The sequence below is a fragment of the Phragmites australis genome, chromosome 4 (genome assembly GCF_958298935.1).
Source record: "Phragmites australis chromosome 4, lpPhrAust1.1, whole genome shotgun sequence".
NCBI classification, from domain to species: Eukaryota; Viridiplantae; Streptophyta; class Magnoliopsida; order Poales; family Poaceae; genus Phragmites; species Phragmites australis.
In genome coordinates this window covers 44,340,140-44,362,724 of record NC_084924.1, presented here as the reverse complement: position 1 = coordinate 44,362,724, position 22,585 = coordinate 44,340,140, and the positions used below count along the sequence as shown (strand labels likewise).

General features: G+C 41.4%; 1 protein-coding gene and 1 pseudogene across 2 annotated transcripts; one reads left to right on the top strand and one right to left on the bottom strand.

Annotated features, from left to right (window-relative positions):
* Positions 1 to 6,149: 6,149 nt before the first annotated feature.
* Positions 6,150 to 11,193, top strand: LOC133916714 (uncharacterized). Of its 2 annotated transcripts, XM_062360519.1 has the most exons (15): positions 6,154 to 6,471; positions 6,560 to 6,657; positions 6,764 to 6,864; positions 6,989 to 7,067; positions 7,332 to 7,392; positions 8,345 to 8,391; positions 8,467 to 8,559; positions 8,724 to 8,814; positions 9,139 to 9,187; positions 9,646 to 9,762; positions 9,838 to 9,985; positions 10,126 to 10,218; positions 10,296 to 10,364; positions 10,708 to 10,750; positions 10,839 to 11,193. In XM_062360519.1, exons 1-15 carry the CDS (start codon positions 6,414 to 6,416, stop codon positions 10,937 to 10,939), a joined length of 1,248 nt encoding a protein of 415 aa, XP_062216503.1. In that variant the 5' UTR covers positions 6,154 to 6,413; the 3' UTR covers positions 10,940 to 11,193. The 2 variants fall into 2 exon arrangements, with proteins under 2 accessions (XP_062216504.1, XP_062216503.1); XM_062360520.1 differs by lacking the exon at positions 10,126 to 10,218 and having other exon boundaries at positions 6,150 to 6,471.
* Positions 11,194 to 11,339: 146 nt separating this feature from the next.
* Positions 11,340 to 13,827, bottom strand: LOC133916716 (cyclin-A3-1-like; annotated as a pseudogene).
* Positions 13,828 to 22,585: the final 8,758 nt, after the last annotated feature.

The following is a 22,585-nucleotide window of genomic DNA, read 5'->3' as shown; positions in this document are numbered from 1 at the left end:
GAAAGTAAGAACAATATTAACTTTTTCTTATAATTTTGTATCATTGATTGTTCTTACTATGCATCCTAGAAAAGTAGTAAGACCTTATGCTTTTTTCTAATTTGTATCATTTATTATTTATCACTTGCTTTGGTTATGTTGTCATCAATTATCCAAATCATATATATATATATATATATATATATATATATATATATATATATATATATATATCGTGTTATATGATAACCGTACTTCACAACTATTATTGTTAAACAAATTATAATTTGTATCCTCCTAACGTTACTTCACTAAAAAGATACCCACACAAATACATTAAATGAATAATAAATTTTTGATAAATTACGTTGAAACAAATTTACACTTACTCACTCATCTAGTTACTTTCTTTATTTATTGCTCGTGCCCTGATAAAAGAAAGTTATGCTATTGCACTCTATTCAGCGTTACTATCACCAATAGGTATTGCACTCTATATAGAGAGATGGCACGAAATGACACATACTCACTCATCAAGTTTCTTTATTTATTTATTCGCTCGTGTCCTAATGAAACAAAGTTGCACTATTGTATTTCTTTCATCCTCACTATCACCAATAGATACTACACTCTATGCAGAGAGAGGACACAAAATGACACATGACAAGATGTGGCGTGAGTGACAAAAGCAGCACGTGGCAGGGTCGGCTTGTTTTTGGAACCTGAGATGCCGAATACGGTGCCGTATTCGGCACCTCAAGTTCCGAAAACAGGTCGGCCCACCCATTTTCGGTGCTTCGCGTTCCGAAATCGGGTTTTCGGTGTTTGAGGTGCCGAATACAGTGCTAGATTTTCAAATATGCCGCTATGTTATCTATTTTGGCAAATACAGTGGTATATGCTGCCTATTTTTGGATTTTTTTTCCCTGCATCAAGCAAGCAATTACTTATATACCTGAGTATTTTTTAAGGGTTAGTATGGTTGGATGATAAGGTTAGATGTGATATGATCATTCATGTTTTGTTAGATAGGGCGATTTAATTTTTTATTTGGTAGCACGGATAGGATGATCTAATTTCTTATTTGGTTGGATGGATAGATCTTAGATGGGGTTAATCAAAATTTTATGAGATTCACTTATCATATATTTTGTTTTTCAACTAAATATAATCATATGAGATCTTATTTTGTTGATTTAATTGTAACGAATACAATGATATAATTGGATTGTAAATCAGATAAATAATTTAGGAGATAATATCATTTAAAATGTGCTAACAAAAAAATTTATTTACTGTAACCAACCAGAATATATCATATCAATAAGAATAAAGTTCATACAGAATATAGATAGCTACCTCTAATACAGAATATAGATAGCTACCTCTAAGTAGTTTTTGGCAGACGTGCTATTCTAACATCTGATATGAATATTCTCTCTAGATGATTATTCCATCTAGCTTGTTCTCTAACTAAACACTTAAAAAATTATATGGTCATCTTCTATCCGGAGATATCACTCCAACAAAATACACATAGGTAACCAGTGATTGCCCATACATACATACGTTTATGGATCTTCGTTGCTTGCGTAATCAGGAATTATAGTGTTATTTAATTCTCAAAAGAATCATCTAGTTAATTAAGGATCAAGAGATCTTACGAGTTTGTACTAATAGATAAATATATTTTGTATCGATAGGAAAAAAACAAAGGAAAATGAGCTCATTAACATACAAAGAGTTCTTTTTTTTAACATACAAAAAGTTAATGCATATAACGAAACGTTTTTCTTGCCAAATTTTACCAAATTTAAAACATTTATTCTTAACAATCACCCTTCATGCTCTATTACTTTACTCTTTTATTGATATGAACTTTAGTTATTTTAGCTATAGAGATTTTTCTAGCAACTTCTATGATAGGCTCATATTGAACTAGCAAAGGTAATATAAGGTTATTGAATGTATAGATCATTAATTATATAAAAGATAGACATTTGTTAATCTGGGCGAATTTATGTATTAGCAAAAAATATTTTAATCTAATCATGAAACATAAATCTATCTAAGACGTCAAAACCAGTATTTTATTATTTTGAAGAATGGAAAAGAGATTAATCGATATTAAAAAAACATTATATATTTTTATAAAGATAAATTCAATAGCTTTTATAGCGTCCCTGCTAAAGATGTCCAAATGGGTCGTGCCTACTGGGCCGGGCCGAAGCATGACACTGTAGGCACGGCACGACCCAAGGCTAGACGGGTCGGGCCGGCACGACATAAGGTCCCGGGCCGTGCCTGGACCGTGCGCGCAGCACGACGGGCCAGCACGGCACATCCCGTATTTTTTGGGTCAGCACGGGCACGACCCGGCCCAGGTAGGTACGAGCATGACCCAAACCGACCCGGGCACACGACGGCCCAGGAGGCACGACACGCAGCGGCCCAGGCGGCACGGCCCAGCGGGAATGCCTGGGCTGACTGTAGCTGTTGTGCGTGGGCTCGGTACACGGGGGGGACGGCACACGGGTTTAACGGGTTAAATGGGTCTGGAACGGCCTGTTTAACCCGTTAACCCGGTATTTTTGAATTTTATAGTCGTTTTGTGACCGTTTGAGCTCCAAAAAATTCAAATTTTTTTGCAAAAATCACTATTTTTCACCTATAAATAGAGGATCACCTTGCCCTTTCATTGCACAGTAGCAACATCATTTGCTCTCTTGTTTCCTCCTCTTATTCTTGTCTCAAAGTTCTTGAGAATTAGCGATAATTTGGCAAAATTAGTTTGAATTGTTGCCAAAAATCCGAGCAATTCCAAAACCGTCATCCTACTGTCTTGATGTTGAAAAAATCTTGGTGATTTTTTTGCATCGTTGTTCATTCGTGTTTTATTATTAGTTTTATTAATTGATTATTTCTAACTCTGAATATTTGCATTTTTTACAGTGCCATTCGACATTGATCGTGGATGCCGGTGATCATGATCATAATACATCTATTGATCATGATTTTTTCCAATGACTCACAGAGAATTACGGCCCCTTTGACACCAGTGTTGCAAGTGATGATGGACCCGGCGGTGAACCTCCGGTTGGTTCACATGCAGGTGATGCAGCAGCACCTCCATCGTCAGGCTCTACAAGTGCACATGTATTAGCAAGCACCAGCTCTAAAAGATCAAGAGCAAGTACTTCTGAAGTTTGGCAAGACTTTGAAAGGTTCTATAAAGAGGAAGACGGGGTAAGTGTCAGGTATGCTAGGTGTTATATTTGCAAACATGAATTATCTACAAAGTCCTTAGGTGGAACGGGACATTTGAAGAGGCACGCCATAACTTGCAAGCGAAAGAGTGGAGCAGCCATGAAGCAGATGGTGCTGCAATACAACCCCGACGGCTATGTTCGTCATTGGGAGTATGACTCTTCCAATGCTCGAAAATAGTTATGCCGCTTCATTGCAAGAGCGGATATACCACTCAACATCAGTGAGTCTTCTGCATTTGAAGATTACATTAAGCAAGCTCATAATCCTAGTTTCACGTATGTTTCTAGATAGACAAATAGTAGGAATGTGGTAAAATATTACAATACGTGTCGTAGTAAGCTTAAAGAAATGTTGCAAATATGTACATTTTCAGTTACTTTGACCTCGAACATATGGGCAGGTAGAGCTAGAGAGGATTATTTTAGTGTTGTTGCTCATTTTGTTAATAATGATTGGGAATTAGAAAAGAGAATAATAGGTTTCAAGTTGATTGACAACGCGCATACCGGTGAAAATATTGCTAAAAAATATATCAAGTAGTTGAAGACTTTGGTCTGACAAATAAAATATTTTCTATCCCTTTAGATAATGCCGGTGCAAACTCTAGAGCCATGGATATTCTTACTCTATTGTTTAGTACATATGCTGAATCTTTTTTTCTACATCAACAATGTGTTTGTCATATTATCAATCTTATAATAAAATCCGGTTTGAAGAGGTTGTCGCAATACCTAGACGATTTTCGTACTTCAATATCTTTTGTAAACTCCTCTAACTAACGAATTGTAGCATATAAGCAATATTGTGTTGCAATGGGTATGCATCCATGTAAGTTTGTTGTGGATATGCCGGTAAGATAGAACTCCACTTTCATGATGCTCAAAAATATTGTGCCATATAAGAGTACATTTTGTGTATTTATTCATACACACTATCATCAGCATGGGATCAAACTTTACTCACAAAAGCGTATTGGTATGTTGCTGAAAGAATACTAGAGTTTTTTGAATTTTTTTATGATTCAACTGTAAGTTTATCGGGAGTTTATTATCCAACATCTTGTTTAGTAGTGCATAATATTGTTTAAATTACTGCTCATTTAAACATGTATGAAAATGACAATCTTCTAAGAGATTGTGTAATTCTTATGAAATCTAAATTTTTAAAATATTAGAAATAAATTCCTTTATTGTGTGCATTTGCCTTTATTTTATATCCTAGAGCTAAATCGCAGGTTTTTGTAGAGTTCTCACAATTCTAAGTGATGTTTTTGGCTATGATTATTCTTATTATACTAATGTTCATTCTAAGTTATTCAGTGTTTATAGTAAATATAAAACAAAGTATGCCGGAGTTCGCTTGCAACGTCCTTCACTAGCACCCACAACCAGTAAGAAGACAATAACGTGGGGAAAAATATTTGGTGGAGGTTCTTCATCAAGAAGTTTAGAATCTTCGTCACGATCGTATACGACTACGGTGCTGGAATTCCAAAATTCAGAGGGGAGCTAACTACCTTCATCGACAGCAATGTTATCAGCCATGAACAAGAAATTTCAACATACTGCAATGGTGGCATTAGCACATGACGAATTATCCAATGCTTTCACTGTTAGCACGAGATTTATTAACGGTTCCCGTATCTACAATTTCTTCTGAGGCTGCCTTCAGTCTTACTGGAAGGATAATCGAAGAGAGAAGAACAAATCTATCAAGTGAGATGTTGAAATACTCACCATAATAAAAGATTGGGAACAAGCTGAAGCACGAATGCAACATACTATAGAGAATACAGAGCTTGAAGATTCATTCCAAAATTTGTATCTAGATGTTGATGAGAATGTGTAATTTTTAATTTTTTGAGCTAGGTTATACTCTTTTTTTCTTTGTTAGAAAGGTTTTTAATGAGGCAACATATCAATAAAGCTCATTTTTAGAATTAATTATGTGTCCCTATTATTTCTAAGTTTTTTATTTTATTAATGATTTTTCTTTATTTTTTTTGAAAACGACCCGCCACCCACCTCTCGTCTTGGCCTGTAAATACCATCTTAAACTCCTTGTGTCCTGTGATCCCATCAACCACTCATCTCTTTTTTTTACTTGCTAGCCAGTAGCCACTTGCCCACTTCGAGAGATCAATTCTATATTTTCATTCATGGATTAAGACGTCGAGAACTCGCATGCATGGTTATGGGTGTGACAATATTTTGAAAAAGTCTTTAGAGAAATTAACGGGGAATATGTAAGATTTGTTAAGTGTAATATATGTAGCCATGAATTATGTGACAGATCTCTAAATAGAATGAGACGTTTGAGGAAGCATATTAAATATTGCAAGTAAAATTTTGAAGTTTCTAATGAAATCATGTAATTTTCGAAGCATAGCCATAGGTTGTACTCTTTTTTTCCTTGTAATAGAAAGGTTTTTAACGAAGCAACCAATCAATAAAGCTCTTTTTATTTATTTATTTTTTATATTTTTTATATTTTTTAAAATTTTATAGTTATTATTTTTTATTTATTTCTATTTTTAAAGTGCTGCCGGAGCGGACGTACCTCTATCATGCTCACCGGGTACGTCGTGCCGACCATGCCGTAGACCGATCCGGTACGACATGATGAAAGATAGATCAAGGATACAGCACGCGAACCAGCACAGTACAGTCCATTACAATAATCCGACCTATCTAGCCGTGCCGTCAGCCCGTACCGAGCTGATCCGTACCAAACTGACCTATATCTCTAGCCCCTGCTTAGCGTTATACCCCGCAAGGAAAATGGAGTCCAGCCGCTATATTCCGCACAACCTCACCGAAAAGATTATGATCCGGCCGTACATCGAACGCAACGACCCACAGAGAAAACCTTCCACTCTGCCGCCCATCGCGCACCGGTACCCGCGCCCGTTCAAGCGGTGCCGCATCGCGCACGAAACCCACCGGGCGCTCCTCCCAACACACGCGCACCACCCCAACGAGGCCGCGCTGCCGAGTCCCGCCCGTCTCGCTGCCCCTTCGTCGTCGTCTGATCGCCATCGCCTCCTCTAGAAAACACGCGGTCCACGCTCCGCTCCAAATCCCATCGCCGTTAATCTCGGGACCACCCTCTCGCCTCAGCGGCTCTCACCCCCCGTTGCGGCCGCCGCGCGAAGCAGAGCAGCCATGACCGGCTCCGAGCAGCGCGTCGTCGCCGTCATCATGGTCGGCGGCCCCACCAAAGGTTAGTGCTACTACTAGATCCGCTCCCCTCCGCGCTTCGCGCCTGCTTGTCTGATGGCTTGGCTCTGGTGTTGGTTTCCCGGGTGCAGGGACGCGTTTCCGGCCGCTGTCGCTGAACGTGCCGAAGCCACTCTTCCCGCTCGCCGGCCAGCCCATGGTGCACCACCCCATCTCCGCCTGCCGCCGGGTAAGCCGCCAATTCCTTCGCTCCCTTCTCCTTTGTGGAATTGTGGTCTTTATGTGTTGCTATGTGCGGTTTGTGTGAGATAAGCTTTTGGATCCCGCCGCTGCAGACCCCAAACCTGGTACAGATATACCTCATCGGGTTCTACGAGGAGCGGGAGTTCGCGCTCTACGTCTCGTCCATCTCCAACGAGCTCAGGATCCCCGTCAGGTTCGCTTTTTATCCTGCCGTTCGCTTCCAGTGGAGTGGGTTGGATTGGTTTGGATTGAGTTGAGGTGCGTTTGGTTTTTTGGATTCCAAAGCAGTGCCATTGACGACGTTCTGTTAATTGTAGGTATCTAAGAGAGGATAAGCCACACGGGTCGGCCGGAGGGCTCTACAGCTTCAGGGATTACATCATGGAGGACAGTCCGGTAATGCCTTAGCGCCCTAACCCGATTGTCAGCTTGAATTGTAAACTGGATTAGATATTTAGGTAATTTTGCTAGGGTGAAGGTATCTTTGCTAGGGTGAAATGTAGTGGATTACCCAACTCCAGCTGTTTGAATGGAGTTTTCCTATTTGAGATATCTGCAGTGACTGGAGTTTTGTGGGAATCTACTCTGTTTTGCTGGGTTGGGTTAAGGGAAATTTCATCCTCTAAAAGTTAGTTTCTACTTTTACCTGTGGTTTTGCAGTCACACATAGTTTTGCTGAACTGCGACGTCTGTTCTAGCTTCCCCCTGCCAGACATGCTAGGTAGGTTGCCAAGTAACTGAAGTGTTCTCTTCCAACATTTTGTCTTGGCTACTCTATTTATTAGTTCCGTGATGATGTTTCATGATCTTAGATATCTTCCCTTCTATCACAAGCATGGATAGCGTAAGAATTGAATATTACATGAGCTTGTTCTTGCTTTGCTGTTTATGCTAATGATACGAAATCCACTTGTCATCAAGGCCAAGTCTGACCTTGTTCCTGTGCTGCTGGTGGAGTGTAGTGAGAGTAAGTGGAAGGAAAGTGTAGTGTTTAGTGTTGAATCCAAAGCTGAACTGCCAAACTTCCCACCAGTAGCTTGTTTTGACACAATCACTATTTACAAGCTTATAGCGAGGCAGCCACCTCTAACATACACTATTGTAGCTAAGGTTATTAAGTTACATGACACGATATTCAATTTTGAGCAGCGACAGTTGTATGCCTCACTACATAATTTTAAAGCAATATAATCGTGTAGAGCATATATGATGATGAAATGATTAATCATTAACATGAAACAATGTGTAGAGCATTCATGCACACTTCACTGCTAAAGGAAATACTGGTGCCAAAAGAGTGTGTTAAAGATATTTTGGATGTGGCCATTAATTGCATCAATGGAGAATAAGCTCTTTTGGCACGAAATGGTGGGCACTCCGTTTGGATTCATCTAAATTCATGAATATCAATCTCTGACATAACTCAGAATATCAAACAAATATTTGAGCTGCACTATAAACTTCTGAACTCATCTTGATTTGCAATATATGTTTTTGTTGATTAGAGAAATAGGTGAGATATGTTGGACTTGCTCAACGATAGTTATTAGTACATTGTTAACAAGCACCGTCTTATTTTTCTCTTAAGATATTAGATGTTTGTATAGCTTCTTCAGCGTTAGTCTTTGTTGGATTCCAACAACTAAATGCTATCACCGCTCTCATCCCTGCAGAGGCCCATAAAAAGTATGGAGGAATGGGTACTTTACTAGTCAATAAGGTATGAGAATACTATGCTACAAACTTGCAGATTAATCCTCATGCATAATTTGTTAGACTTAACACTTTTAATCAGGTATCTGCAGAGTCAGCAAACCAATTTGGCGAGTTGGTAGCTGATCATGAAACAAATGAACTGCTACACTATACGGAAAAGCCAGAGACTTTTGTGAGTGCAGTGCTGATCTTTGCTGTTTTGTTTGCTTTTCTATTTTTTTGTGGAGACTTTGCATGCTTTATGGTTCTGAAATTGATTGCAGTATTTCACATTTAATGGTTCTCAATGAGTAATTAGCATAGCTGATATCTCTAATGCAGTTTATCTATCTGTAGGTGAGTGATCTCATAAATTGTGGAGTATATATTTTTACTCCCAATATCTTTAGCGCCATTGAGGATGTCTTAAAACAGAAGAAAGACAGAGGTATTATCCGCTGTTATATGATGACTTTTTCCCTTGTAAACTTGCGCTATGGTTTAAACATACTGCTCTTGTTTATGCTATTGTTCCCAATGCCAACTTCTCTTAAGTAAGTAAATGTAAAATGCCTTCTTTACTTTTGACACAAGTCACTTGGAAAAAAATTATTGCAACGCTTACATACTTCTACCATTAGTTCTTACTTGGATGCTCTAAACTATTTTACTTGTAGTGAATTAGATACTCTTACTTGGTCTTCTTAGTTCCCTCGATTGGCAGTTTATATTTACAACACACAGTTTAATCCCTTTAAACGCCATATTTCAGCAAATTTGCGCCGTGTATCCAGCTTTGAAGCTCTTCAATCAGCAACCAAGTATGTCTTTGTGATATATTCTTTTATACTGTTCATGCATATACTTTTACAAAGTTTGTTTGACCTGCTAAATATTTACCTTTTGCTTCTCCATTTTGTGGCAGTTCTTCCAAGAACTGTATATACTCCATCCGATTGTAAATGTAGGTCATTTTAGACTTGTGCATAAGGATTAAGAAAGTAGATCAAATGACCTTGTTGCCCTTCATTTATTCTGTATTGAAAAAGATAACTCATTAATTTGTGAAAATGGTAGCATTTATTGAACAAGGACAAGGAAGGAACAAAAGAGAAAAAAGTGTATAGAAGTTCAAAAATAACTTATATTTAGAGAATAGTTGAGGAGGCTAAAACGACTTACATTTGCAATCAGAGGGAGTATTTGATAGAGCTGCCATTTAAGTTAATTACAAAGATTTTTGTAAATCATCGCCATCTTATAAATTTAATGTCAACAGGGCACTTCCAGCAGACTATGTTAGGTTAGATCAAGATATTTTATCCCCTCGAGCGGGAAAGAAGGAGCTTTACACATACCAGACACTTGATTTCTGGGAACAGATCAAGACCCCAGGGTATACAAAACATCTCTTGATTCTGCTTTTTCTAACATTGGAACTGTGGAGTAACTTGTGTTTCATCTTGAGTAGGATGTCTTTGAGATGCTCTGGGCTATATCTTTCACAGTTCCGCCGTACCTCTCCTCATCTTCTAGCCTCAGGAGATGGCAAAAGGACTGCCACTATTGTAGGTGATGTGTACATTCATCCATCTGCGAAGGTGCATCCAACTTCAAAGGTAATGCCTGTTTCTTCTACCTATTTTGGCAGATTGTGAGATCATAATCAGTTGGTTGTCATTGACAGATAATGAAGTGCTTTACCTTTTTAATTGGAAATAAATGTAGCTAACCTTGTTTAGTAATATTCCATAAACAGATTGGTCCCAATGTCTCAATATCAGCAAACGCACGCATTGGAGCTGGTGTCCGGCTTATCAGTTGCATAATTCTGGATGACGTTGAAATCATGGTTATTTTTTTTTTCTGTGTACCAAGTGATAGACCTTGTTAGGAACATGAATATCTTATAGTTTTTTTTGGCTGCAGGACAATGCAGTTGTTATACATTCAATTGTGGGGTGGAAGTCATCCATCGGAAAATGGTCACGTGTACAGGCAAGCTTTTCTCGCTACCATTTTATATTAATTAATCCTTATTCTATACGAAGCTTAAAAGTTTGCTTTAGAACACTTTGTCAAGTCCAATTCAAGTAGCGTGAGCATTGTCTCAGTGTTCCAATGTTAATTCTTTCACTGTGGATGTTATGCTTCTGAACAGTTTAGTGTATCTAGTTTTCTTGATTTGGTGCTCTATAGTTCCATATGAAAATGTAATACATTCCAGGTAGACATTTGAGTGCAATTAGTCTAGTTATGATGTCCAAAAATTAAGATGCGATAGTCTTTATCTGGGCACATCAGTTAGCTTCATGTAATCAAAGTTCTGTTCTGAATTCAGGGTGAAGGTGACCACAACGCCAAACTTGGTATCACTATTCTTGGTAAGACCCTAACTAGATTTATTGTTACTTTCCCATAGAAATATTTGTGATAATGTCATTTCGGAATTGACAACCTATCTTAACGCAGGTGAAGCCGTTGATGTTGAAGATGAAGTAGTTGTAGTTAACAGCATCGTGCTCCCAAATAAAACTCTTAATGTCAGTGTGCAAGAGGAGATCATCCTATAACAGTTCTCATTTTTTTTAGTTTTATCCCAAATAAGGTCTTAATACCAATTATGTAGTTTCTATTTATTCATTCCCACCATGTAAGCTTCCATTAGATTGAGATTATTAGTCTTGTGTTTATACCCATCTTGAGGTGTGATACGATGCAGGTAGCGAGTGTGGTGAACTGGTGATGTCGACAATGTACAAACAGGTTACACTATTTTTGTTGAGAATGAACACTTCATTATCAAATCTACTTCAATTTTTGTGAATGAGTTCCTTCGTGCTTTCAGAGCACTAATTATTCAGCAAAATGTGCAGGCAATGCAAAGAAATAGGCTTTGACTTACGTTATACCGTTTCCAATACATCAGTCGTAATGCTAACCTCTGTACAAAATCGCTTCAGTCGTACAAGGTATCAAAATACCAGTGCTCTGCATTGCCAATGCGACCGAAATGGCGAGGCCAATGCCAGCTATTTACAAAGTTTGGCATGACAGATTTCATGACTGATATCTAAACTATCCTACCACCAACTATTTTCTGCATCGCCTGCAGCGATACTGCAAAAACACTCTCAACATTCAAATAACAGCAACAAAGGGGGGGACGAGGTTCCTAACGTCACCGTCGCTGACATGTGGAGCCCACGTCACACGGTACGTCAGAGGACCTCCTTCAGGGGAGTGGATCTTACCGTGCGGTCCTTGTTCTTGTCCCTGATGGCTTCTATGTTCGGCCACGGTATGCAGAACTGCACGTTGTGTATCGCCAAAATGGCATCCTTAAGATCAGAGACTCTATACCCTGTGTTTTGTTAAAGAATCAAGTTCTGGAGAATTATACACACTAATGTCATACGAAATATGCAAGCGTAAGATATAGTCAGACAAAAAAAACGCTGTCTTCTTACCCAAGGACGAGTCTTTGGTTGGATTGTGAACCTGGCTACAAACAGGCGGGCGGCGGCGGCAACTGATGGCAGGAACCGTATGCAGTCATAGTCCAGCAAGCTCAATTCTGCAAGATAGCTTACACATGGACTCCAGCTTTTTGGCGATGGCACGCTGAACTTTCACGGAAGAAAAATATTATCAAAAGAACATAAAGAAAAGTAAATGTCAGATGCTCAAAAAGTATGCTTACATTGCCTCCAAGACAAGAAGCTATGACCCAGAGAAATTTTGAGCCCTAGGCAGTAATCACAGTGCTATTTATGCAACAGCATTCAGACATGGTAACCATTTTGCATAACAAGGAAAGTTATGTAAAACGTGAAATTTTATTCAAAATTTCAAACCACTAAAAGAAATAGATGGAACACATACCGTAGGAACGTTCTTACAGTGGGACCCCCCATCTCAAAGTTAAGAGATTTCAGTAAGTCGACTCCATCTTCACCACCTGCGGTGCATACAAAATAGAAACATGTATGCGGTGCCATCCACAGTCCAGGAGGAGTAAGCAAGAAATGGAAAGTTCAGCAGAAAAAAAAAGCGCTACTTGCTGCTTGGTGTAAGTGTCATCAGTGATATCACAGTACTTGTTCACTTTCATCTTAGAAGGCTCAACTTCTTCGTACTTCCTGCAACATTCCAAATATGCAACTCAGCCACTCAAGGATTAGTTTTAAGAGATAAACAAAAGGACAAAAAACAGTTTAGTCCCCTACGCAGCAACAAGTAATGCAGTAACACCCAACAGTTGCAGCTTGTCCCAGGTAATGACATCCATTGTGCCGATTTTAATGAAGCGGTCAACATATGAAACCGCAAGGTGAAGTGTTTCTGCCTGAAGCTTGAATTCCTCGGCTACTTCCACCAACCAATCCACAAGGACAGCACTCATGGTGAGGATGATGTCTTTCTGGATCTTCGGAAAATTGTCTGCATTTGGTCTCCTCAATGACTCAACCTAACAATCTCACAAAAATTAGAGAAGAAAGTCACGCCTAAAAGGCTAAAACCCTCCATCTTCATCGACCAAAACACATAATCTCTTGCATTCTGTTCAAAACAGTGCTAGTAAGTTCAGAAAATTAAGATTGCATGGATCCTGAAGCAGTCACAAACTGCAACTGGCCGAAACAAAGTAAAACTTAATGGAATTTAGCTCCAAAAACTCAATTTTCGTTAGTGATTGTGCCAAAACCTATGCTCTGGACGGGGAAACTCACCACAGCTGCATGATGCAACATCCTAGTTTCACCACTTGCCTAACCAGCAGCAACTGAAACTAAACAAAATGAACATTTCACTTCACCAAATCGGAATCAGACAATCCCAACTCAATAAAATCCCCCAAATCCCCCAATTACATCAGCTACGATCACACATTCACAGCCCGAATCAACCAGACCCTAGCACTAAATCTGCGTACCTGCAAGCTCCGAGGGGAAAGAGAAGTCGAGAAACCCTCACCTCGAAGGACCGGAGGTACTGGTCGATATCCCCGAGGTACGGCGCGACCGCCGCCTGCGCGGCGCCGGCGTCGGGCCGCTTCGGGTCCAGCAGCCGGGAGACGTCGGCCGCGGGCGCAGCGTCCTCTCCCTCCCGCCTCTTCCTCGCCTCCTCCGCCCTCGCCGCCGACCGCGTCCTCGGCTTCGACGCCCGCGGCGCCGCACCGTCATTCGTGTTTGGTCCGGTGGTCGGGAGCTCGGCCAGGGCCTTGCGCTTCCCGCCCGGTCTCGGAGGAGATGGAGGCACGGCGCGGGCGGCGGCGTTCTCCTTGGTGTCCATCGCCTCCGGGTCCGCCTCCTGGCGCTGCTGCCGATGGAGATGGTCGCGCGGGTTCGTTTCGTTGGTTGCCTGCCTTGGTTTGGGCGGGCGTTCGTTTGGGATTGGGACGCGGTAATTTATGAGGCGGTTTGATTTTCGAAATAGGCTTAAGGCGGGCATCTGCATGCCGAAACGCACTATCACACGGGGCTATGTAATCTGGTCTCGCCGACTTGTCGGGTCCCATTTGAAACAAATGAGAAACGTAAGAAAATCGGGTCTCTTCAATGCTATAATCATGTATTATCATGTGATCCTTAAAATGGTGTTTTCTCGCTCGATGAAGCGTCAGATAAAGTATAACGACTCATCTTATCGCTGTCTGATTAGGTATGTGTTGTCCTTAACCTCGGGTTAAGCATAGGTCCCTAAAAATTGGCGATAAACTGATCGAACAGATCCTCCCAGAATAAACCGACTCCCGAGGGAGGTTCATAAGAAAGAAACAGGCTGAACTAGTCAAGGCGGTCGAAAAGTAGTTGGCCATGATTTTTCCGTAGCCTCTTGCACTATGATGATGTAGATATGTAGAAACTCATCATGGTTGGTCGAGCCATCGTACTTTGCGGCTAGGATCAGTTAGAACTTGTCCGACCAGTACACCTCTCAGACGGGTTGATAGGACGTTGCACTCCATTCCATAACGGGAGTCACCCACTGATGGGCGACAATACATGCTTGAGGAGAGAGACGATGATCACGCGGTCCTGGGGAGGGGATGAAGGAATCTGACACCTCCCTGTGTGGGGAAGGCGAGTGGTAGGGCTACTTGCCCTTTTTCTGCTCTCGCACGGTGCGGTCCTCCTGCTCTCGGGTGGCCACCTGGCTTTGGATCACGTCACGGAGGTTGCTTTGGCACAGTGAGTCGTAAGTTAAAGGGTTGGTTGTCCCGACGTGGTGGGGGTCTCCGAGCGCTTCGCGTTTTCGAGGGAGGACAGGATCTTTCCCACCGTGGGGCCCACCACGATTCTTGGCAATCACGACCTTCACCGGTCCTAGTGACTGACGTGGAGTTTGCTGCAGTTTGGCGTCGGACGGTCTCAACCAAGAAGGCGAGGTCACACAATCATGATGCTACTGGTGAACCCTCCAGTATTGTTATCGGTAGGTGACTAAGAAGTATTTGCATGGTTTGTAGATTTTGTGCATGCGTCACGGCCTTATAGTCGAGCCGTCGAGTGCGAAGTTGTGACATATCGTGAGGGGGAGCCCCCAGCATTTGTGCGACATGAAGGCCTTGGTGACGCCATCGCCAAGGATCGTGTCCTCTGCAGTGGTTCCTCTAGGCGACGATGTGGTGGTTGGGGATGTGCCAAAGCGTCCCTATGTCCAATGCTAGTCTGGTTCCCCTCTAGGTGTGTCGCATGGGCATCATTGCTGGTACCTGGAACGCCTTCGATGTCCCCCGTTACATGAACTATCATGCTAACTTCCCATTGAGCCTCGGAGCCTTCGGATTCCGATTCAATGACCCATACCTGGAGCATATCAGGCTCATTTGGATCGTAACCCATGACAAACACCTCGCGGTGACTGAGGTCCTCGGAACAGGACTCAGTGGTTACCGTGGATCCAGCCATGGGTAGCCTAATCTAATCTCCAACACTTATCAAAATACAGAAACACACCCCCTACCTTGTGTGCCAACTATCGAGGGTTAGTCTCTGACAATGATTCCAGGGTGTACCAGTCCATAGGTGTGTGAATAACATTTGCGGTGTGCATGTGTTTGTGATGAACTCAGGAACACAGGGGTTATTGAGGTTCAGAGCTCATGAAGGATCCCTACGTCATATGTATTTTATTATCAGTATTTATGAACTGGTTATAGATGAGTCTCTCTTTTCTAGACCCGTTCTCCTCTTTATACACGAGAGAATGAGAACTTACAAGTGGGCTATTTTCCGCTAACCAATATCTAGATAGATGTACTTTGTTCCCTGTAGAAGGAGTCTCGGGAAGGAAAACACTTAAGTAGATATCAATAAATATGACTAGATAGGTTGGGTATGGACGCCCCGCGACCAGCAAGGGTTTGTTGTGGGATCATATTGAATTGCAAGGAGATTGGTCTCGCAAGCCTCACGCTGGTCGTGCGAGCCAAGGGCTGGTCACGCGTTGAGCCAGAGTTCAAGAAATATCCCCCATTGGATGCCATATCCCATGTGGGGCCTGTTAGCTAGGGTACTCCCTTAATACTCTGACACAAGCCCTACCCACATTGATGCAACTTTCAAGATATCCGTTAGGAATATCTGGATGAGAAGTCTCCATATTTTCCACCAACTCAGAAGAAGTTTTCTTGCACCGACAATCTATCTTTCCATAAGGCATGTTTCATTTAGCGATGAAGAACTATATACCATTGTAACTTATTGTAGATTGTCTAGGGATAAGGTACGAGTCGTTGCATGTTACCTTATGCACTGTAGCTGAATACAGGCAACGAATGCTTACAATGAGCCTTATATGTGATATACTTTACTTTCATCAATGAAATGCTCAGGATTTATCATAATACAAATATGTATTTTCTACACCCAATGCTTTCTTAAGATTCCCTCTTTGCATGCAGAGGTAACAATAACTCATTGTTGAACTTTTGCAGGATGACATGACCACAGCAAGACACTGGCTTTCACATGTAATCTCTGCCAAGCATCAATTGCACAACTTTCCCACCTTTCACAGGGAATCTCGGGTCATTTGTCTTTATACACAATACGCTCATGCTTCAACCCCTAGCCACGCCCATGCATTCAGCCCGTACATTGGACCCCGCCCACCATAAATAACCTCTGCCTGAACCATGTGTACACCACTCATTCCTCACCTCTCTCAATTGTATTGTCTTCATCAACTCCACCAAACCCACCTAAGAAATATTAGGGGACTTCCATCCTTCAGGGGTCGAACCACTGATGTACTTTATGTGGTGACCCTTATAAGCTTCGCGAGTCCTAGTACATCTCCTACACCTATAGCATATGCTTCTTCATTTGTGTCAACTACCAGTACGACCCGTCTCGATATGGATCGTATGACTACCCACCGGTATGACGACATAGATCATTCCTATGGCAGTTCTCATACAATTTCATGCATTGTTTTACTAATATTCTCTCTTATTTCATTTGTCTAGTCTCCTCCACCTATATGTGACTTCATGTGATAACTGGACATGGAGCAAACTAAGGATTAGCAGCGGTGGGTGGACATGAGTATATGGTGGAGCAGGTAAGCTTACGAATGCGGGAGTACGAGCAACAATAGAAGGAACTACGACTGAAGCGTCAGGAGGGGAAGCGCACGAGGAAGGCAGCGATGGAGCGCGCTACGTCTGAAGCATGCAAAGCTGAGAGGAAAATGAAGCGGGAAAGGACCTGTCGCCTGAAATGAAGCAAAAGAGGGCCCGGCGCGCTAAGGCGGTAGACCCCGATGCCCTCATAAAGGGCAAATATACTAGGTACACTCAGTAAAACATCCATCGTAACTTAGACTGTTTTTATTCCCTAATGCATATTAGGTTTAGCAGTAGCACATAATTAGGTTAGTCTTTAGGCGTACTGTATATGCCAATATTTGTTGTTGTCATCTTTTTATGATTAGGGTTCTTCATGCAGCGATAAAAAACCCATGTCCCATGTAATATTTATCAATATATATAATCTTTGTGCCGGGGTATATATCATAATTGTGTTTCACAACTACTATTGTTAAAAAAAAATTGATTTTGTATCTTCCTAACGTTATTTTACTAAAAAAAATTACATAATTTTACATCAACTAAATAATAATATTGATAACATTACATTAAACCAAAATTAAAGATAAAATTAATCACTTCGTAAAACCGTTTGGACAACTATTTACATAACAAATATTTTTTCACCAAACCATATCTATTCTGTCAAAAATTAAGTTAATTCACAAGCATATCGCCCTATGAACAGGCGATATAATGTTATCGCCTATTAAGTGGGCGACATAAAGTTCTTGCCTACTAAACTGAACTGACGAGAACTTCTCTAAGAATTAGTACACAAGATCTCATATGTTTAACGAGTCATATCTTATTCTCATCCTACCAATTTTTCACAACATGTAGTTTTAAATATATATAGAAAAACTAATCTATACTCCTCGGAGTACATACTTCGTACTATGATATACCACATGAATAAACTAGATATACTCCTTTATTAATATGAGTATATTTATATACTTGTTCTAAGATACTCCAATGCAAACTACATGAAAAAATTAAAAAAATCCATCAATTTTAATAATACCTTTATATTTGTACATAAAATATAATATATAAAAAATATATACAAATCAATAAAAAATATATATACTACATAGATAATCTTATATATTTACATACTCTATATACATATTAGTTTTTCCTGCAGCGCTGACGCTGATGCCTCGGGAAGTCAATGCGGATGGACCGCATGCGATAGCCCGCCAGCCGGTGCGCGCGTCGCCGTCGCCGTGTCGACATGATTTCGCCCGTCATCTTGATATTCTGTTATCGACAATAGGATAGCCTCCTAGATTGTCCTGTTTATCCAAAAAATTCCAAACCGAGCGGCCTTTTTCTGTTTTTTTATATATATTGTTCCCTCAGAACATGAAGAAATAGGATCCCGGTTTCCTATGCAACAGATATTATCTTTTTCTTCTTATCTTTCCGATGGAAACAAAATAGTTTTCTAGTCAGGAATAGTTTTTAAAAAATGGTTACGGTATCTTGACGTTTTGACACCTCATTGATACATATAGGGAGTTGTACTTTTATTATTAAAAAATAAAGAATTTCGCGTGCAAGAGGTTAATTCTGTAACGCTGGACCTGGCTTTTCTGATAGGATGTAAATTTTGTATTTTCTAGGTTATTGAATATATCTAAAACTTAAAAAATAAATTAAAGATTTATTTCCATCCAATTAAGTAAAATAATAAATTAAATAATGATCTAAAACTACCTGTTAGATATCTATTTATATCTCTACTTACCGGCTTTATACTGTTGTGAAAACAAACCATACAGTGCAGTTGCTACCGAGCAGCCATCAAGTCTTGTTTCTCAACGAAGCAGATCGGTTAGCTTACCATCCAATCCGTCTCAGCCTGGTAGCTAGGGGCGGACTCATCTTATAGGTGAAGGAATATTGAGTAATTTTTCATTTTTTAATGATGCATTCTATATATCAGACTCAATAAATAGAATATTTGAATCTCTAATACAATAAGTAAGACACTTAGTTATTTTTATTTTGGGTCTCCGCTGCTAATAGCTTGCTCTGTCAGCTTGTGCTGCCACTTGGTGTTGGTTGCGGATACGTATGTGCAACGAAAAGGACTGAATAGATCGCTAGTAATCACATGTTGGTGATAGATAGCGGCGTTTCATGGTGGCGACTGACTACGAAATGCTACAGTGGACGGGGACCGTGGGTGACCATTGCACAGGAGGAATACCACTATGTAATTCGTGGATAATTATGTTACTAACCTTTATCTTTTGGTTGAATTCTTCAAACTCATCAACTCGCTGTGTACCACATGGTGTCTTACATTTCAGCAAACAACTTTCGATAGTTTTATAGAGCGGTGACATATATATTTTTTCGTGGCAACCGGTAGCACACCACTAGTTGCCGTGGGCATTAGGTTGCCAGTGGCGGTGGTGCCACGCTAGCTGATGGAGCAGTGATTTCGCTGAACAATCGTGCACACAATGACGGACCCAGATATTATTGCCAGCTGCCGTCGCAGTCCGGCCCGATTCTGACCACACGGAGTTGGGCAACGAAATTCTGCTGCATCACATTGCATTGGCTACACTCGCTGACTCGCATGCTTGCAGCATTCCCTGGGACAGTTTGTTACGGCAACACCAAGTACTAGCACGTACAAGCTCTAGCGGTTGAGCTAGCTACTAATTCTTATTTTACAGATGTGAAGAGAAAAGAAATAAGTGAAAATAAAAATAAGAATTAACTGATATAGAGAAGAATCTTAAAGAGTTATCTCTCGATGAAAAGATAGCTCTAACTACAAAACAGATCTCATCCTAACATCTCTCTCCTCTACGAGGTATAGAAAATTATGAACATTAGAAACTATATAAATTTAAAAAATTGTGCTTAATTAGAATTAGCAACTAGCTCTCATAGAAGTGCGCTTAAATTTCGATAGAGCAGCAGCTTTCTTGGGATCAGATCATGCTCCTCAGGGGACGAAACAGGCCCGTGACGCCACGGCGCCGCCACGGTTAGGCCAGCAGCGGGAGTGCTGCCTTTGCGGGCTTGGCACATCCTTGGACCAACTCCACGGCCGCTGGTCACCGGGCCCCACAGGGGAAGGCTTCCTCCCGCGTGTCTGCCACGTCCGATTCAACCTGCCAGATCGTAAGTCTGCCACGCTCTAGCTTGATGGGACGATGGACTAAACTAGTGGCAGCACTGCGCCACTGATCCGAGGCAGATTTTGCGTACCAACCACGAGGCAATATTCTTCAGCGCTGTACTACTGGCTGATTGGTTGGGATCTCAAGTTCCTGACGGCTAATGCTGAACGTGCGCTACTTAACTTTTTTTTTCCAGCGTGATCTCATTGTCACTTTGTCAGGCTGCGGCACCGATGCGGTTTTCTAGTCATTCTCTGACACAGGTGTGGTGAGCAATATCGTCGCGGCCATCGCGCGCCACAAAACAAAGCAATAACCGGTGATCATCCTCATTGTATACGCAGGTGATCACAGCCCATGAGTAGTTTCGCATCCATCGTTCCCCTTCGTGCCTTGTTTGGCAAATGGGAAAAAAAAATCCATCCATAGGAAAATCGATCCACGTTTGGATTGGGTGAACCCCAGTCCTGCCACTCAACCCACGCGGTTTCAGTAACAACTAATCCAATGTATTGGCTAAAAGAAAAACTAACCCCAATGTATTAGTCTTATCTTTGGTAAAGGGAAAAAACAAAGGGACTCGAACGTACAGGCACTTACGGAAAAAACCAGATCGGAGAAAGCAGTTGCTGGGCTATGGTGATGCGGGCCTTCAGGCGATCGCGGCTCGATTGGCAGGGTCGACTAGGGCCGCGCCCGGAGCAACGGCGTGGTTGAAGGCACGCTCGGCTGATTGACCTCATCGCGGTGGTTGCCCGTCGAAACGAAGACAATAACGACACCCTGCTCACCGAGGGCTCCTAGATCTCAGTGGACTCCCCTCTCCCCTGCCATACTTGCCACAAACATGGGCAAAGAAATTACAAAATTCTAAAGGCCTAGAAAGTACATTGGTCGTGCGCGATGTGCCTAGAAGGCCCTCTCCCCTGCCTTGCCAAGCGAAGCCTCGGTGATCGAAAATTCCATATTCCATCGGGAGATTTAACACATTGGTCGTGCGCGATGTGGCTCGACCTCATTAACTTTGGTCCCTTTCAGATGGGCGTCTGATCGATCACTTCGATCGAGTGATTGGAACTTGGAAGCAAGTGGCAAATCATAGTGAAATCATTGGATAAGAGAGGATAAACTCGTATCCGCCGTGGACAGTGGACCGAGTTAAGATTCAAGAACTTACGATGCGTGCTGCTTGGCGCGGCCTGACGCGGCGACGCGTGAGGCGCTTAGTTAGTGCCTGAGCAGGCCACTCATCGGTACGATGATTGCCGGGGCCGCCAGCTAGCAGATTGCTAGATAGTTGCTACCGGTGCCATGCGATGTTCAGCGGTACCGCTCGATTCCGCGGGGAAATTACGAGCCATCTCTATGGGGAACGATTTCGATCGGCTCCACAAGGCTACAACAAGGTGCCACGGCATGCAAGCGACCGAGATCGAGCCGCTCTGGGTAGGGTTAGGCAGCAACTAGCACGATACGAGTTTTACATGAACGCCGCCCAATTTTTTTAAATAATAGAAGTACAACTTCCAGCCGTAAATAGGGATATAGGGTGAATCACCCACCACAATCCTAAATACATGAGCCAAAACTTGATCCGTGTGTGTCACCTATGAAAGCTTTCACCAGAAAATCTCTCAAGTTTCATAGCATCAGACGTATCAGCCATTGTTAGTTCAAAAAATAAGTTACAATTAGGTTTTTAGAATGTTGAAAAAATACGACAAATTTTAAGTCTAGATTTTATTAGGGGTAAAACTACACAAGATAAACTAGATGCGTACACTACAACCAACATATCTATCATGTATTTTATATCAGAAGCATATTTCTTATGAGTAAAAGTTACGCGCACAACTTACTCGTTAGGTTGATGAAGACAAACTTCTGTGAGGGCAAAGTAGTTAATATCGTGGAAGAAGGTTCTCGGACGTAGTCAAAGTCAAGGACATCGATGAAGAAGTTGAGATAGGTCGTAGTCATCAAGCGGTCACATTGAGTGCTGCCAAAAAACTTGATTGTCGTCTCCTACAGGACTTGTGCGTCACTGATTTCAGAGATCTCACTCTCCTTTCTCCTCGGTGCATACTGATCGAAAAGGATGACAAGGCTAGGCAGTAGAATGAAACCATGCAGTGGGCACGAGAAAGAAGAGGATCAAAGAAAATGAGGAGATAAAAAAAAATAGAACCCTTTAATCAGGATGTCTTCTGGTTCTCAGCCATAAGATTGCTAGTTTTAGTCACAAATATCAATTAATTCTAATCAAGTTAGGTGTTTCAATCTTATGAAATTGCTAGAAGAAATTGTCATATTTATACATGATTTCAAATGCCTATTTTAATCCCATTAAAACAAAATCGTCGTATTAAAAAGATCATTTCTCCTACTCATCTCAATCCAACAACCAATCCCTTCTTCTCCCTTCCCCAATCTCATTCCTCCTCTTGATCTTCTTCTCCCTTCCCCAA